The sequence below is a fragment of the Plasmodium malariae genome (assembly GCF_900090045.1).
Source record: "Plasmodium malariae genome assembly, chromosome: 14".
Taxonomy (NCBI): Eukaryota; Apicomplexa; class Aconoidasida; order Haemosporida; family Plasmodiidae; genus Plasmodium; species Plasmodium malariae.
The window spans coordinates 3,086,165-3,105,457 of NC_041788.1; the positions used below are offsets into that span (position 1 = coordinate 3,086,165).

The 19,293-nt window shown below is 27.0% G+C and overlaps 6 protein-coding genes across 6 annotated transcripts; 3 read left to right on the forward strand and 3 right to left on the reverse strand.

Annotated features, from left to right (window-relative positions):
* Positions 1-1,071: 1,071 nt before the first annotated feature.
* Positions 1,072-3,741, reverse strand: DBP9 (ATP-dependent RNA helicase DBP9, putative; the record flags this gene model as incomplete). The annotated part of the gene is made up of 1 exon (XM_029008344.1): positions 1,072-3,741. One exon carries the CDS (start codon positions 3,739-3,741, stop codon positions 1,072-1,074), a length of 2,670 nt encoding a protein of 889 aa, XP_028864643.1.
* A 1,946-nt stretch (positions 3,742-5,687) lies between these two features.
* PmUG01_14075100 (tetratricopeptide repeat protein, putative) lies at positions 5,688-7,934 on the forward strand (the record flags this gene model as incomplete). Its single annotated transcript, XM_029008345.1, has 1 exon — positions 5,688-7,934. The coding sequence occupies one exon, from the start codon at positions 5,688-5,690 to the stop codon at positions 7,932-7,934; it is 2,247 nt and encodes a 748-aa protein (XP_028864644.1).
* Positions 7,935-9,369: 1,435 nt separating this feature from the next.
* On the reverse strand, positions 9,370-10,914 carry PmUG01_14075200 (conserved Plasmodium protein, unknown function; the record flags this gene model as incomplete). Its single annotated transcript, XM_029008346.1, has 1 exon — positions 9,370-10,914. The coding sequence occupies one exon, from the start codon at positions 10,912-10,914 to the stop codon at positions 9,370-9,372; it is 1,545 nt and encodes a 514-aa protein (XP_028864645.1).
* A 2,119-nt stretch (positions 10,915-13,033) lies between these two features.
* PmUG01_14075300 (conserved Plasmodium protein, unknown function) lies at positions 13,034-13,237 on the forward strand (the record flags this gene model as incomplete). Its single annotated transcript, XM_029008347.1, has 1 exon — positions 13,034-13,237. One exon carries the CDS (start codon positions 13,034-13,036, stop codon positions 13,235-13,237), a length of 204 nt encoding a protein of 67 aa, XP_028864646.1.
* A 662-nt stretch (positions 13,238-13,899) lies between these two features.
* PmUG01_14075400 (queuine tRNA-ribosyltransferase, putative) lies at positions 13,900-15,852 on the forward strand (the record flags this gene model as incomplete). Its single annotated transcript, XM_029008348.1, has 1 exon — positions 13,900-15,852. The coding sequence occupies one exon, from the start codon at positions 13,900-13,902 to the stop codon at positions 15,850-15,852; it is 1,953 nt and encodes a 650-aa protein (XP_028864647.1).
* A 664-nt stretch (positions 15,853-16,516) lies between these two features.
* Positions 16,517-18,262, reverse strand: PmUG01_14075500 (conserved Plasmodium protein, unknown function; the record flags this gene model as incomplete). Its single annotated transcript, XM_029008349.1, has 7 exons — positions 16,517-16,626; positions 16,830-16,878; positions 16,973-17,066; positions 17,236-17,297; positions 17,450-17,475; positions 17,905-17,960; positions 18,108-18,262. The coding sequence occupies 7 exons, from the start codon at positions 18,260-18,262 to the stop codon at positions 16,517-16,519; spliced, it is 552 nt and encodes a 183-aa protein (XP_028864648.1).
* Between the last annotated feature and the right edge of the window lie 1,031 nt (positions 18,263-19,293).

Here is a 19,293-nt window from a genome sequence, read left to right on the forward strand (position 1 = left end):
CCTTTAAAGCGACTTACACGTAAATTGGACCTACTCGCTAATTAGACCTACTCGCTAATTAGACCTACGCGTTAATTAGACCTACGCGTTAATTAGACCTACGCGTTAATTAGACCTACGCGTTAATTAGACCTACGCGTTAATTAGACCTACGCGTTAATTAGACCTACGCGTTAATTAGACCTACGCGTTAATTAGACCTACGCGCTAATTAGACCTACTCGCTAATTAGACCTACGCGTTAATTAGACCTACGCGTTAATTAGACCTACGCGTTAATTAGACCTAAGCGCTAATTAGACCTACGCGCCAATTAGACCTACGCGTTAATTAGACCTACGCGTTAATTCTTTGTACTCTATAATATCATAACTGTTGTGTTCTTTCTTATGCGGTTTTGTACATATCTGCGTATTCATGCATTTGCGCATTCATTTATTTTTTCCCCTTAATGAGCAGGGTGTATTCGTCAAAATATACGACTTTAAATGCTGAATGATAACTATATCATTTTTCACAGTTTAACACTTTAATAATTTTCATTTTTTATCGTTCATTCCTTACATTTTACGTTTTATGTTTTACTTTAATGTTTTACGTTTTATGTTTTACGTTTTATGTTTTACGTTTTATGTTTTACGTTTTATGTTTTACGTTTTATATATTTCTTTCTTTTTTCTTTGTTTTTATCATATCGACGCAATTATTAACAATTTATCTTTGGACGTTTATTTTTCAATTTAAAAAAAATTTACGGTACACAATATAAAAAAAAAAAAAGTCACCACAGATTAATAAACAAAACGTAACAGATGTGGCAATATGTTTTATTGCACCATTCTGCCTTTCAAAAAAAGAGCGTTTCCTTCAATCAGTTTATTTTCATTAACGAACGTTCCGTAGACACACAATCAAGCGGGAGTATCTTGTGCCAAATCATTTCGCTGTGAGTGCATTTATACATGTATATGTATGTACAGCATGTGCACACTTGCGTATATATATTTATATATAATACATCCATACATCCACACCCACTTAGAGAAATGTTTGCACAATTTTACTACCGAGCTAACGATTGATAATTTTTCTTCCCCTTCGGTTAATACTTTTATTTTTATGAAAATTTGTCCTATTTTTACGTTCACTTTTTATGTATTTCATGTACATATATTTCCTTAGACCGCGTCCGCATAAGGCGGGAAGTTTGGAGGGATCAGCGACTTCTGCCTCTGGTTCTTTCTTTAACTGATCTTCGTACCCTTTATCTGTAATTATAAGACCACCCTTTTTTGTTTGTATGACGGGCTTGATGAGTCCTTCACGGCTTCTATTGTAACGACTACTATAGTTCCTGCTGTCGTAGCAATTACTATTGTTACTGCAATTGCTACTGTAATTAGTATTGTAATTTTTATCGTTTTTCTTTTTTCTTTTTAATAATTTACCGTAAGTCTTAGACTCACTGAAAAATATGCCTCTATTTCTGTCCTTAATTAATTTTTGTGGTACAAGCTCCTTATTAAATTGTTTTACTATTTTATGTATTTTTTTTTTTTCATTTATATTTGTATTAAAAAATTCTTTTAGTTCTGTGGATTTTAGAGATTGGTATAATATTTCTTTCTGTATATAATATTTTATTTTTTTACTTGTACATTTATTTAGGGTTGATTCCACTCTATATCTATAAGCTTCAATATTTTTATATTCAATGTTTTTCTCAGTCATAAAGCAAATATGCGCATTTTTTATTTCATTCAAAATGTCTTTTTCTACTTCTTTATTTTCATTAACAAAAGAAATACTAATACCTTTGTTGTTCAATCTACATGTTCTTCCTATTCTATGCACAAACGTTTCTTTATCTAGCGGCATGTCAAAGTTAATAACACATTTCACATACTTAAAATCTAGTCCTCTGTTATATAAAAAATCTTTTTCTCCTACAGATTTCCAGTTAGAGTTAATAATTATTTCGTCTTGTTCCACATCTAATGCGTTTTCTTCCGCACCTACTTCATCTTGTTCCACATCCAATTCGCTTTTTCCATCTTTCGAAACTGCACCATCACTTCTTAGCTTGTTTTTCTCCTCTATCCAATTTTGGATATCCATATCATCTTCATTCGAGGTAGGCATATCACCATCCATGCCTAATTTTTTATCTGAACATAATTCATTAGTTAAGATAGTCTGATCATCCGAATAGCTCTGCCCCTTCTTATGTACATTTTGCACTATATTATTTTCAAACTGTGGGCAAATTAAAAAGTAGAACTTTGAATGATTAAAGGCTGTAATGATGTTTTGCCTTATTAGAATAGGATGGTTCGGGTTAAGTAAAGACGAAGTAATATTGAAGTAGGTTAAAAATATTCTTATTTTATATCCATCATATATGGACCCCGTAAATATAATTGATTTTGGTTGAATTATATTATTCTTTATTAAGTTGTACAAGTATATGTATTTTGTTAACTCGTCCTCACACATGTAGTAAAAGGATTTTCCCATATGTTTTTGCTTCTTACTGTAGTTGATATGGTTAGTATGTATATCGCCGTCATTGCAATCAGCATTACCATCGACACAGTTGGCATTCCTATTGCTGTTATAATCGGCATTCAGGATGCTCTCACTGTGTACAGTGAGATCACCACTCCTTTTTTGACCGGGGATGGACCTGTTCTGCTCTCTCTCCAAGTCCGCGCTTACATAAACGGGGTCATGCAAAAATAATTTTGTTTTAGATATGATACCATTTTCCAAAGTAGCTGATGCCATAATAATTTGATACTTTTTTGAGAAATTTTTTGGTAAATAGTTACTTGTCAATAAGTTCATAGGTTTATAAAATTGAGTATGTATAACGTCCGCTTCATCTATAACAAGAACTTTTAAATTTGACAATATATCCATGTTATATTTTTTTTTATTTTCTATAATATGATTACATAAATATGTAGGTGTAGTAATTAATATAGTAGGATGTTCATAAAATATTTTATTTATATTGTGATTAATTGATATTAAATCTTTTAAATAAATACATAACTTAACTGCTACTTCGTATATCTGTAAGCATAATTCTTCAGTTGGTGTTATAATTATACATTTATAAAAAAATTTTAAATGTTCTTTTTCATTTATATTTGATTTAATTAAATTCTGAACAACTGGAATTAGGTATGCCATGGTTTTTCCTGACCCTGTTTTTGAATTAACTATTACATCACATCCTTTTAATATATATGGTATTGCTAGATTTTGTATTTTTGTTGTATATTTAAACTTAAATAAATATAATAATGCCTTCCTTAATCTTACATCAAGTAGTATGTTATCAAAATCTTGAAATCTGTTACTTTTATCAAAATTTTCATCATTCTTATGTCCTTCTATCTCGTCTGCATTTTTCCCTTTGACCTTATGCTTCTTACTCTTTTTCGTTTTGTTCCGCTGTTTTTTTTCATTTGCTTTTTCCGCTGCTTCTGTTATTGCTTCAGTTTTTGCTTCAGTTATTGCTTCAGTTTTTGCTTCAGTTATTGCTTCAGTTTTTGCTTCAGTTATTGCTTCAGTTTTTGCTTCAGTTTTTGTTTCAGTTTTTGCTTCAGTTTTTGTTTCTGTTTTTGCTTCTGCTTCTTCTTCTGCTTCTTCTTCTGCTTCTTCTTCTGCTTCTTCTTCTACTTCTTCTTCTACTTCTTCTTCTACTTCTTCTTCTGATTCTACTTCTTTCATTTTCCCCCTATAAGCTTCTATTATATATATATATTTATTTTTTATTTGATTATGTATAACTATGATTTCAAAATTTGCGTCAATACGTTTGATTTTTATTATGCTTTTAAATGCCTTGCCTTTTTTCTTCTTTTTCTTTGCCGTACCACATGTTATATGCCTTTTGCTTTTTATCCTTACCAAATCTGTTAGTAATTTTAATATGAATTGGTAAGCTTACAGGGTTTAGGTCATATCGTGAAAAGGCAAAGAAGGTAACTCGTGGTTTTATTTCATAGGTGATCGTACTATTTGTATTCCTTGTTAATTTTACATTATTCTGTATGATCTACAAAATTAATGATGTTTTAATTTCTATTTTTTTCTATTTTATTTTATTTTATTTTATTTTTCTTATTTACTTTTTGCTTTCCGTTAACTGTGAGGAATAGTTAGTTACAAGAAGTAAAACAGAAAAAAGCCAATAAATGATATTTCAAACGAATTAATGAATAATTAAAATATATGTACACATATACATGTATATATACACTGTTATACGTTTATACTGTAGTACATACGTATGTAGTACTATGGGCGTACGCAATTACCAAGCTCAAGATGTAAAATCAAAGCAAACGTTGTCGTTACCATGTTAATTCATTTTTTACCGCGCTATATATATATATATATATATATTAATGAAAAAAACAAATCAGCAAATTTTGTTCTTTCATTTTATGAAAACACAAACACGCGCGCTTACAAAAAAAAAAAAAAAATAAAACTAAAGGAGTAAAAAAAAAAAAAAAAAAAAAAAAAAAATTTTCCTTAAAACATATACTACTAATAATTTTTGTTATTCATTATGAGGACAGTTAGTCATCATCGATAATTTTAATTCTTTTTTTTTTTTTTTCTACAAATTGTTCATTTTTCAAAGCATACTGTTTCACATGTTAACATCTGCTTATTTGATTTTTTTTTTTTTTTTATCCAACTTAGCGAAACATTCTGCTGATATAATGTTATATGCATATATGCCAACAAGCATAAGTACTCATGCATGAATATATACATATATATATATATATATATATATATATATTTACGGTAACGTTTTCTTGGTTACACCAGCTTTTAGAGGAATTTGTCGGGAGAGCGGTGGCATTTTATGCAGTTGGAACATTAAACTCCTTTTTTTGTGAGATTGTTCATTCATTTATTCATTTATTCTTTTTTTATTTTATTTTTTTTTCGCATGGTATAAGTTTACGTAAAGATGATGAATAATACGTTTATGCCATTATGCAGTTTGTGTAAATGTATGTATGCGTTACGCACATGTATACATATAATGTACGCTTTAAATCTTTTTTTTTTTTAATTTTGCCATAGCATTTTATTCGCCCCAGCGCATATAATATACGTAAACGAGTATACCCATTATACATGTATACATACACATACAATTGTACGTACATTTAGCACAAGTTTATTTTTGGAATTTGCGTGATGAGCAATTTTTATTTTATGCGAAATTTTTATTTTCCCTTTTGTAACATTATGTAATACTTTGTAATAATTTATGATACTTTGAGATGATTTGTAATTTCTTTTCTATTTTTTGTAATTTCTCTTCCATTTTTTGTAATTTCTCTTCCATTTTTTGTAATTTCTTTTCTATTTTTTGTAATTTCTCTTCCATTTTTTGTAATTTCTCTTCAATTATTTGTAATTTATCTTCAGTTATTTATAATTTCTCTTCAATTATTTGTGCTTTCTCTTCAATTATTTGTACTTTCTCTTTAATTTTTTGTAATATCTTGTAATTTTTCTTCAATTTTTTTGTAATTTCTTATCAATTATCTTTGTTTTTCACTGCAGTAAAATTTGTGTATATAACCCTCCCCCTCCTCTTTTTTTTGAAAATGCATACAATACATATATTCATGGAAAATTCCAAAATGCTGTGCTATATTTTACTATTTTTTTTACCTATCGTAGGTACATGGTTATATTTGAAATATGAAAAGCAAAAACATAGAATTAAGAAAAAAGAATTTATAAATTCGAAAACAGATGAAAAAATTATTGCAAATAAAGGGGAAGACGAACAATTTAATTACGCAGAAAAAAAAAATTCTTATTTAATAACAAGTGAAGATAAAAATTTAATAAAAAGGAAAACACCAAAGATGGAAAATATTATATCCCATTGTGGAAATTTGGTTAATCAGAGTACTGACGAAACAAATGATGAAAAATGGGATATGAGCACTAGTAAGATTTTGAACGAAGAAAGTTTTACAAAGAATAAAAATGCATACGTATTGTGGCATTTAAGGGATGATGGTCAACTAAAAAAGGAAACTCAAAATGAGTTAACAAGCAATCATCAGCAAGCATGTAACGAGAGCGAGAGCGGTCACAGAGGGTATGCTCCAAAAAATGATGGCAAAATATGTGGAGAAAAGAATGGCAAAATGGATGGAGAAGAGAATGGCAAAATGGATGGAGAAGAGAATGGCAAAATGGATGGAGAAGAGAATGGCAAAATGGATGGAGAAGAAAATGGCAAAATGGATGGAGAAGAGAATGGTAAAATGGATGGAGAAATATATGACGATAAAAAGAGTGAGAAGGAGGAACAGTACGCTGAAGAAAAGCCCTACGAGCAAGTAACAAATTACATTGACAAGGTCAAATCACAAAAGGAATGTGATAATGAATACATTAAAATGAATGAAAAGATTAATGAGAGTACAATAGAAAGTCTCTTTGATATGATCAATTTAAAAAAGGAGGAAACTACCAAAAATGCAGAAACATCTTTTGAACATATAAATGCTAATTTTGATAAAGAATGTTCTATGGGAGGAGGGGCAGTTACGAATAAGGGTTACACCGCAAGTAATGTTTACACAGAAAGAGAAAACTTGATATATAATAAGGAGGAGAATAATAAGGGTGGTAATTATAGTAGCAGTAATAATAACCGTAGCAATGATAATAACCGTAGCAGTGATAATAACCGTAGTAGTGATAATAACCGTAGCAGTGATAATAACCGTAGCAATGATAATAACCGTAGCAGTGATAATAACCGTAGTAGTGATAATAACCGTAGCAGTGATAATAACCGTAGCAGTGATAATAACCGTAGTAGTGATATTAACCGTAGTAGTGATAATAACCGTAGCAGTGATAATAACCGTAGCAGTGATAATAACCGTAGCAGTGATAATAACCGTAGCAGTGATAATGACGATGTTGTCGGTACTTGTGTTAGTAAGAATGATACAAACTATGCAGATAGCAGAGAGCATAATGAAGTAAAATTTGGTAATGCAAATAAAGAGAACTTTACTAAAAATGTGGAAAATAAAACAAGGAATTATTACAGTGACAACTGTATAAACAATAATAGTGAACAAAATTCGAGTTCATATTTATCCTCATCAAAAGAAGATGATTATTCGGACGATATGAGTTCGAATGAAAATAATTCACACAGATCTGATGAGTCTGAAAATGAAAAGAGCTCATCAGTGGGAAGCCAAGATGGAGAGGATGAGGATGATGATAATTTTAGTAATGAAAATTATAGTTATGAAAACTCTTCATATGAAAGTGAAAGTACCTATTCGATGGAAGAAAAAGAGTCAAATATGAATTTAAGTAACAAAACTGTTGAGGAAATAAAAGATATTGGGAATGATTATTTTAAAAAATCTGATTATGTAAATGCTATATATTATTATAATAAAGCTTTAAAAAAATGTAAGGAAAAAAATGTTAAAAGCATATTATATTCAAATAGAGCTGCATGTAATATTTTTTTAAAAAAATGGAATGTTGTAGTGGAGGACTGTAATAAATCTATTAACTGTAATGACAATTATGTGAAATCATACATACGTAGAAGTAATGCATATGAACAGCTAGAAAAATATAATGATGCGTCTAATGATTTAAATAAGGCAATATCTATGGATCCATCTTTACTAAGCAATTATGCGTCAAAACAAAGGAAATTAAAAATATTAGCTGAACAACAATTAAATAAAGAAAAAGAAGAAATGGTTGGAAAATTAAAAGATTTTGGTAATTTACTTTTAGGAAAGGTTGGTCTCTCTTTGGATAATTTTAAAGTACAAAAAAACCCCAATAATGACGGCTCCTTTAATATTCAATTTATGCAAAATAAATGATGGAACGATCTTGTAATACAAGCAATGTTACGTATATGCAAAATGTGTACTTTTTACATGCCTATATACACGTTGCTGTTAAATTTTGTTCGTACATATATATATTTTTATTTTTTGCGTCTTTTTTTTTTTTTTTTATTTTTTTCATGGGTTAAATATTTTGTAAAATGTAATATAATAACTAATTAAACAAACGTTCGTGCTCATGTACGCGGCACGCGTGGGTATCATTTAAAAAAATATAAAACTTGTACCTTCCCTTTATGTACACCCGCTTGACATTAATTTAATTTAATTAGCTTCACTTTAATTTGCCTTACTTTAATTTAATTTACTTTCCTTCCTTTTTCTCTTCCCCATCCTTCTTTTTTTTCCATAAATAATTTTCGTGTTTATAAAATAACAATTAAAAGCATAGTTATAGTTATAATAATGGAAAAATCATATGTTCACATAATATATATTAATAAGAGAAGAGGGGATATTACTATTTAAATGAACTGAAAAATTAATGTGAATAAGAATCATTTAACACAAAAAAAAAAAAAAAAAAAATCACAAATGGACAAACGTAATGCCTGCACAGTGCATATGCATATATATATATATATATATATATATATATGTATGTGCGTTGAAAGTAAATATGCTGTATATACTATATGTATTATATATACGTACCACTCACATCTTACTAAAAAAAAAAATAGGGTTCCTTATACATACTATCAAACGAAATATGAAACAAAAGACACGTTAGCTGATAGGTTTAATGACCTCCTCTTTAGCTCATTCCGTTTAAGAAGGAGCTATTTCGAATGAAAAAATAGTTTTTAATAATAATAATAATAATAAAAAAAAATATGAACATGTCATAAAAAAAATTAATCTAACAAGACGGGTATGAATATAATACAAATAACTTAAAAAATAATAAAGCTGGAACTTCATAAAAAAAAGGGAAAAAAACAATTAAATAGAACAGAAAAAAGAAAAACAGAAAAAAAAAGGCTATATTTAAATCGAATTTAAGGAATAAGATCTTGAACATGTTGCATATTTTTTAATTTTTAATTTTTTAATCTTTTGATTATCAATTTTTTGATATGATTTTTCGGATTGATTTTTCAGTTTGATTTTTTTTTATCTGCTCTTTTGGTTTAATTTTTTTTGTCTGCCCCTTTGATTTAATTTTTTTTATCTGCCTCTCTGATTTAATTTTTTTTATCTGCCACTTTGTTTTACTTTTTTTTATCTGCCATTTTGTTTTACTTTTTTTTATCTACCATTTTGTTCTACTTTTTTTTATCTGCCATTTTGTTCTACTTTTTAATTTTTCCTTTTGACTTTTCACTATTTAATTTAATTTTGTAACTTCCCAATTGCGCAGTGTTTCCAGGGGTACACTTTTTGTAGAGGCGAATTATACAAACGGCTAGGAGTATATTCTAACCAAATAACTCAATACGTGCTTAATATGAAAAGCATCAATTGCGTCAAAATCTTGGTCACTAAAGGATTTTTGCTTTAATAGTTTATTTATAAGATCAGAGGTAATTCTGGTGAAGCCAATACCGCTTCTACAATATTTACATTGCCTTTCTGAGGGAAATGCAATATCTTTATTTACATATTTTTGTTTGTTTGAATTATTGGTACGTTCGAAGCGAGCATCTAGAATGATATGTTCATACATAGATCTTAAAGTAACTGAATTATGAATTCTCCAGAGAAATATAACAACAGATTCTGCAGAATGAATATTACAAAAACCGTAATAACATGACTTTTGAGCATTTAGAAAATGTTGGATACAGTTTTCACAATTTAAATAGCTTTTTGTATAATTTGTAATTGCTTCTAAATAATAATTATATTTTTCCTTATCATGTAGTAGGCAGTGAATCGAAATTTTATGATATAGTAACCAGTAGGTACAAAGAACAGAATTTTCTTCGCATATCTTAAAATTGAGGCTGTGTTTATCCATATCACCGTCACTATCATTATTATGATCACTATCTTTATCATTATACATTTTGTAGATATCAATTTTTATGTCTTCACTTTTATGAATTGCATTTGACCAGTCTTCATAGTTCATAGGGTAATTAAAATTCTTTAGTTTTTTGGAAATTTCATTTAAACTTTGTTTTAAATCTGTATACACATTTGAAACAATTTCCAGCATTACAAGATAGGGTTCTACTGTTTCTCTGTTTATATCAGAACCCATGGAAATATGTTTCTTAAGGGTAAATAATAAACCTTTTATTATATCATGTTTCATATCTTTTTTATTATTATTATTCATTTTCCATCTATCTACTGCTAACCGTTCTTTTGTGGCATCAGTAATATCATCACTATTTCCAGAAAAAATAGGATGTGCATCTTGAGTACCTATTTCAGACAAATCCGAATAACACGATTTCAAATCGACATTATTAAAATTTACATTTTTACATAAATGTGTTTGCATTAATTGTTGAAATTCAATAATATTATTAACCCTTTCTACTTCTCTATATGCTAATATTAAATCCCCTTTATAACGAGTAGATATTATAGATTCAGATGGATAAATATATTTATATTCATTATTATTTTCTATTTTATCATAAACAGGAAACAACAACCGAAATGTTGGAAAATAATAAACTTCAAAAAATCTACAATATGAAATGAATAAATGACAAGAACAATCAAAAACAAACATAGTTACTTTTTTTTCAAAATTTAAAACATCACTTTCTACCATTTTCCATATATCTACATACCTACTACAAGCAGGGCAATAATAATTCTTAATATTTATGAACAAAATATCTCCATGTTTAATGTTATTCAATTTGTCCCAAAATTTTATTAACGTTATATCTGCACCTTTACAAACGTCTATGCTTTCTATTACTTGTATATTTATTATTACTATGTACACAAAAAATAAAATTTTCACTATGCATCTGCACAATATCATTGTTTGTTTTCGCTGTTCACTAGAAAAATTAACCTTTATGTTGATGTCAATCTTGTGTGCCTTTTGCGTTGCTTTTATACTTTTCGCTATTTATTTCGTTATTTTCTTCCTTTTGCTTTTCCTTTTGCTTTTCCTTTTGCTTTTCCTTTTGCTTTTCCTTTTGCTTTTCCTTTTGCTTTTCCTTTTGCTTTTCCTTTTGCTTTTCCTTTTGCTTTTCCTTTTGCTTTTCCTTTTGCTTTTTCTTTTTTTTTTTTTCCTTTATTTTTTCTATTTTTACCGTGTAATCTATATTTTTTTTTTGTTCTTTTTAATTTTTATGCAATACGTCATTTTATTACTTTTGTATTTCATTTTTTTTTTCTTTAAATATAGAAAGGAGAGCTGGATGCAGCTTCCAGTTATTAGTCTTTTTTGTATAACATATAATATGCATAAGTAAATATATATGTATAGCTATATATATACATATATGTATACATTTACTTATGTACAATAATATATGCACATAAGCTTGTCCATACATTCATGTATTAACAAATCTGGGGCGTTTTTGTGCGGTTACATAATTAACGTCAAATATGTAAATATTTTTTTCCTTTTTTTTTTTTTTTTTTTTTATATGTGATAAAATAGAAGAAAAATAAATTTAATCATACATGCAAATATAAAATGTAAAAAATGGTCAATAAAAAAAAAAAAAGAAAAAAGGAAAAAAAAAATGAACACATGGAAAGGAATGTTTTAAATCGTGCGTTTTCCAGTTATTATAAACAGATAGCTGTATTCATTTGCATATATACCATATGTACGTATATATATATATATATATATATATATATATCTATATATTTGCATGGGTGTATTTTAATGTAGCTATGTAATGAACAGTACAAACAAAAGGGTGCTAAGTACAAAAATTAAAAACATATAAATTGGTGTATGATAATAAGCAACATTTTTGCTTAATCAAATATGAAAAAGAAAAAAAAAAAAATAACGATATAAATCAAAAAAAACGAAATAAATCGAAAAAAATGAAATAAATCGAAAAAAATAAAAGAAAACAAAAAAAAAAAAAAAAATGGAAAGAAACGGAAGAATAGAAATAAATAAAGTTCTTTTAGTTTTATAGTATATTCTTTTATCTTTTTAGTGTATTCATTTAGCTTTATAGAATATTCATTTAGCTTTATACTATATTGATTTAGCTTTATACTATATTCTCTTAGCTTTGTAGAATATTCTTTTAACTTTATAGTATATTGATTTAGCTTTTGTACTGTGAAACATTTTACCAATTCATAATGTTCCACCTAAACTGAATTTTATGTACAGGTAAATCTTTAATTCACAAAATACAATTTATTATGATATACATGTGAAGAAGTAATTATAAAAAAAAAAGAAAAAACGTTATATATTATTTTTGAAAAAAATATAAATTGTCTGGTAGAATTATATATATATATATATATAAATGTATAGTAGGTAAAAGTATATTTAATGCTCCAAAAATAAAAAAAATAATTTTTACATCAGTACGCACTTAATATATGTACATTTGATATACGCACGTACGATATACATATATTTGTATACCAACTGATTATGGATAAAAATACTTATGTGTAAACGTATTTTTATGAATATTATTATTACATATTTTATTAGTTGATCGCTTATGTGTTATCGCTTTAATCCTCAAATTTGTTGCACAGACCACATTTAGCATGTGATGAAAATAAAATTAGTAAGGAAAACAAAAAAAAAAAAAAAATTTCCATTAAAATTATTTTCCTTTTTGTTGTATATTTTTACGTAATGCTTACGTAATTTTTACATAATTTTTACCTAATTTTTACATAATTTTTACCTAATTTTTACATAATTTTTACATAATTTTTACCTAATTTTTACCTAATTTTTACATAATTTTTACCTAATTTTTACATAATTTTTACATAATTTTTACATAATTTTTATATAATTTGAATGTAATTTTTATATAACTTATATTTTCTTCCATTTTTGTTACAATTTAAGAATTATTTCAAAAAAAAACAATACGAGTGAATGTACTTCCATATATACGTATATGCATGTGCGTACATATTGAATAATGTTAAGTAAGACCAAGCTAACAGATAGAAAAGACGCGGACTTAGTCGAAAAGTTGAACTACAAGAACATAAATGATGTAAGTATACATGAGCTAAACTGCCTTAAAAATAATCGACAAGTTTATCTAAAAAGAGGAAGTATGTTTTTTTTAAGTACAAAAGAAGAGGCACTAACAGTTCTGAAAAACAAAAATCATAAGTAAGACATAGGGTCAATAGCTCATATTATTTTAAATGGGTCATCTTTAATGTTAATGCTAATGTGAATGTAGAGGGATTGTAACAGTAGCGTAAATAGCACCCATATATGCATGTATGCCCATATGCACGCATACACATACACACATACATACATACACACATACACACATACACACATACACACATACACACATACACACATACACACATACACACATACACACATACACACATACACACATACACACATACACACATATATGTTATATGTATTCCTTCGTAATATAATTATAATCACGTTTATTTTAAAAAAAAAATTTAACAAAAACGAAAGAGAATATTTTCCTCAAATAGGTTTAACATAATTAAGCAGCTCATAGCCATTTTGTTTGTGTAATATATACGATATATATTTTAAAGGAGAAAAGGAAAAGGGGCTGGCGTCAGAGGGAATAAAAAAAAAAAAAAAAAAAAAAAATTATTTTCGTTACATTTAGCGTTCTTACAGTTTTAACAAATAACAAGCATAAATATATGTGCATTATTACACTCCATCGATAAAGCTTATATACATACATATACATCTATATGTGTACGTGTTTGCGTATGTACGAATGTACGCATGATGCTACTTAGAGTGTAGAGCTAAGATTGAGTGCTTTATATGAATCGGTTGATATGCCCTCTTTTTGTTGTGTACACACTTGTTAAATCGTTTTTTATTTTAAGTGTTGACAATAGAATTATAAAGAATGAAACGATAATAAAGGGAGCGGACATAAGAGTACTTGAAAAAAGAATCTATTTTAATAAAGATGTAGTACTAAAGGGGGTGAACAAAAGAAGGGAAAATTGCGCATTTGTAAAAAATGTTCTAACCCAAAAAAAAAAGGGAGAAAGACAGAATTATTTCAAATATGATGTAACAAATTATATAAAGGAAATAAAAAGAAATTATTATAATAATACAACTGTTAGTGTTAGAAAGAATTACAATGTTCTGAAGGAATCAAGTTTTGATAGCCACTGTTTTACATATCCAGGATTTGATTTCACTATCTTGAAGGAAAACAAAAGGGATCATCATCATAACGATAATATTAATAATAGTGATAATATTAATGATTATTATTATTATAATAATAACAGAAGCAGAGTTGGAGTAATAAAGACGCCAAGAGGTAATATAGAAACCCCAAATTTTCTGTTCTGCGCTACCAAGGCTTGTATGAAATCAACACCAATAAATTTTATAAAAAATTGCAAAACGCAAGTTATACTGTCAAATACATTTCATTTATTAGTTCATCCAAAGCCACATGTAATTTTTAGGTTAGGAGGCTTACATAAATTTATGAATTGGCAAGGTCCAATTCTTACTGATTCGGGGGGTTATCAACTGTTTAGTATGACTTTCGGATCAGTGTCTGATGAGATTAAGAGGAAATCTGGACACGGTTTTGATTTAAAAGAGAGAGGTGTAGAAAGAAAGGGAAAGATAAATGATGAATTTGGGAAGACCGTAGAGGTAAAGAAAGCAGTAGGGGTAGTAAGGGCAGAAAGGGTGTTGCAAAAAGAACGGATGACAGAAATAGAAAATGCAGGAAGGTGGAACAGAAATGATTACACTGTAAAATGTACAAGGGAAAAAGAAGCTACTAGAAGCAATAATAGAGTATGTCAAAAGAATGAAATTATTTTAAAAATTAACGAAAGAGGAGCATTGTATAAATCATACTACGATGGTTCGGTTGAATTGTTATCTCCGGAAACGTCTATTCAGTCGCAGTATATGTTAGGTAGCGATTTAGTAGTAGTATTAGATGAATGTACACCCTACCATGTGAATAGAGAATACACGGAGCGATCAATGCATAGGTCACATAGATGGTATATCAGATGTTTAATGGAATTTTACAGGGCTAATAATATGATAAATTACCATAACTATTTAAATGATATATATAATGAAAAATATAAAACAAATGAAAAATGGAATGTAAGAGTAAAGAATAAGCAAGCTTTATATGGAATAATACAAGGAGGGATATATACAGAATTACGAAAGAAGAGTTGTGATTTTGTTTGTAGTTTACCTTTTTTTGGGTTATGTATAGGAGGATGTTTAGGTAATAATAAAGAAATGATGTATAGTGTTATTAATAAAACTATGAATTTTATAAATGTAAAGAAACCAATTCATTTATTAGGAATAGGACAAATAAAAGATATATTTTTTGGAGTAAAACAAGGAATAGATACGTTTGATTGTGTAATCCCATCGAGATTAGCTAGACATGGTTACTTCTTGTGCAAAGTAAAAAATATTAAAGAAATTGAAAAAAAACTTAGCAGAATAATTAAAAACGAATATATAAAAATCAAGTTAAGTATATTTAAGCTGGACTCTAGTCCATTGGAAAGTGATTGTCAATGTTATACTTGCTTAAACTATTCAAGAGCATATTTATATCATCTCTTTAAAATTCAGGACAATTTATTAGGTACACTATTAACAATACATAACGTGTATTACATGAACCAGTTAATGTATGAAATTAGAGCGGCCTTATGGGAGGATAACCTGGATGAGATTGAGAAGCGGTGGGTGCGATAGGGAAATGCACGAATTGGAGATGGGAACTGACAAACGTCCATTGTTATGTAATACATGACAAGTGGTACAAGTAAAATGGTACATGTCAAGTGGTACACACCAAAGGAAGAATAGTAATGAGGAGATGAAAAAGAGTATATGTCTTCTCATATTGCTGTGCGATATATTTCATATTATATATACAAGCTCTTTCTGAAGCACGTGACTACATGTACTGCTACAAAAATGCCAAATTTTTTTTTTTTTTTTTTCCAACCCTTAAATGCAAATTCTTATGCATTGTTTGAGCAAATTAAAAAACATTTACAAAATTTGTAATATTTCTGCTTCATCAAAAAGAACACAATTTTTTTTTTAAAAATGGCATAAGAAGATATAGAAAAATCATGATTGCAAAACAATTTAATGAAGCAATGCAAATGTATGCATATATGCACATATAAATATACATACACGTAAATAAATAAATAAATAAATAAATAAATAAATATATATATATATATATATATATATATATATATATATAAAAGAACAATTTAACTCATCAAATTATCACATGGAAAAATATTACAATACGGATTAAATTACATTTTGACAGTTTTAAAATAGTAAGAATGTACTAAACGAAAAAAAAATAATATTTTTTTTTTTTTTTTTTTTTTTTTTACACTTCAGTATAATTCGAATCCTTTGTTGTCTTTCCTTTGCCAAAAAATTTTTTTTTAATACCCCATTTTTTATTATTTTCATCGTCTTTTTTATTAGCCTTAGGATCTATAAATGGAAAAACAAAAAGAAATTTTGAAGTAAATTGTGTTTAGACTACGTGTACAAACAGGCGTTACTATATATGAACACTGCATAATACATATGTGACAGACACGCGCATACATATAAATATATATACATACATGCATATTATATATGGATGTATGTATTTATATATGAAAAATTTCTGATAAGCATTAAAGTGTTACTTAAACTGTCCAGGAGCGAATTGTGCATTCTTACACCATCGTATATATTCTGTTAGTTTAAAAAAAAAAAAGAAAAAAATCTCAAATTTAAAAACTGCATTTATTTTGATTCTTCATTTTTTCATCAGTAACAATAATATTACTTGTGTAGCTATCCAACAGAAGGCAGTACTAACCCATGTTAACAGGGAATAAATGATAACAAAAATGAGGTCCAACTTAGCATATGTAAATATCCTACATTAATTCAAAAAAAATATTATAAAATTATGAACATATTCTACCAAGCAAGAACTATTAAATATCCACCATAATTTATGAAGTATAAAGGGAAACACATAACAACAGCATAAAAATAAAATGTGTATATTCAAAAAATTCCAGTATTCCATAATGGAAAGCGTACCCCTCAAAAATTATATAAAAGGAAATAATGCTAGAAACCAGGAGCATCCAATTATAAAACCTCTGAAAATTAAAATATGTAAAAATGAATTCACTTGTACAATGATAACATACATGCATGCACACAAACACACACATATATGTATATGTACATATATATACATGTACAAATACAATTATGCACATATTTTTCCTTCTTTCCATTTTCGCATTACCAACAACGAAGGTACATAGGATTTACCTGAATGTGCAAAAAAAAAAAAAAATAAATAAAAATAAAAATAAGAAAATACGAAAATATGAAAATATAAAAAAATAAAATAATTACACAGATGTTCGTTTTAATATTTAAACTTTTAATTTTTTTGATCTGGATTAGGAATATGCGTGTCCTCTGTGCAAGCAAATACTAATATTATATAATTACATTTTACTGATCTACATTTTGCTGCTCTACATTTTACTGCTCTGCATTTTACTGCTCTGCATTTTACTGCTCTGCATTTTACTGCTCTGCATTTTACTGCTCTGCATTTTACTGCTCTGCATTTTACTGCTCTGCATTTTACTGCTCTGCATTTTATTGCTCTGCATTTTATTGCTCTACATTTTACTGCTCTACATTTTACTGCTCTACATTTTATTTTATTTTCATTTTTTCAAACCTTACCGATAAATGTAAACACAGGGAAAACGCAAAAATAAAGATTCGTAAAAAGTAACCAACTACGAAAAATAAAATTAAAAATTTGAAAAGTGCAAAAAAACAAATACTAGAAAGGGAGTGATATAAAATATAATAAACACTAAATAACATATCAAAAATAAATGATTCATTATATAAAGATAAGAGTAGTGGGCTTTTAGTTATACCCATAAGGTGATAATGAACTGGTAAAGAAACTATAAATAAATAATATTAAAACAAATAAATTATAAAACGTCAGGAAAAATATGTATTTCCTGCAAAGGATTTTTGTTTTTTCATCAGGCTGATAGCGTTCTAGCTTATCGCGAATACGATCCATTTTCTTTATCTTAAATGTTTTACTGTATTATTGTATAAATGTATAATTGTAATATTGTATTACTGTTTTATTGTATTATTGTATAAATGTATAATTGTATTATTGTATTTTTATATTATATGCGTATAAGTATATATATATATATATGTATTTTATCGTATGTATATAAAGCAATTTTATAATTTTCAAAATTTTTTAAAAGTTATACAAAAAAATGTTAACATAACAATTAGCCTCCATTTTTACTTAAGGCATAAAAGGATTATACTTTCATATTATTAAAAAAAAAAAAAGTAAAAATTAATTAAAAGAAGCAAAAAAATTATTTATACATAATTATTAAAATCTAAATTAATTAAAATAAAAATAATATTTGCAACTGTATTTTAATATATTAATTTTTTTTTACTGTTTATTCTTCTATAACAATATATATATAAATGAAAAAAATAAGGTTTACCCAGAATCAATTTATACATGTACGAAGTAATGAGCATATATAATAATGTATAGCATGTATATATTATATATACATACAAATATACATGCAAACACATGTAAAAATATATGTAAAAAAATACGTACAAAACATTTACGTATAAACATCTATGTACAAAAACACTCATACGTGTACCGATTTTATGGCACGTATTCTTAGTATTTATTTTTGTGTATTTCTAAATTTAGAGCACATTAATTTAAGGAAATTTCATTAAAAAAATTTGTCAATAAATAAATTTTTATAAATCACTAAAATCTTAAATATTATGGATTATATTTTTATACATATACGAATATTAAAAACTACAAAAATTTAAACTAACACCAGTAATTTTCTAACGATTTAAAAAAAAAAAAATTTCTTTTTTTTTCATTTTTTTATAATTTTTTTACATTTTTTTCTACTTTTATTCCCATTTTGTTATACATTTCTTTTACATTTTTTATAATTTATTTTTTTATACTTTTTTTTTTTACCTTTTTTATATTCTTTTTTATTTTATTATTTTTTTATTTTTTCCAGTTAGACA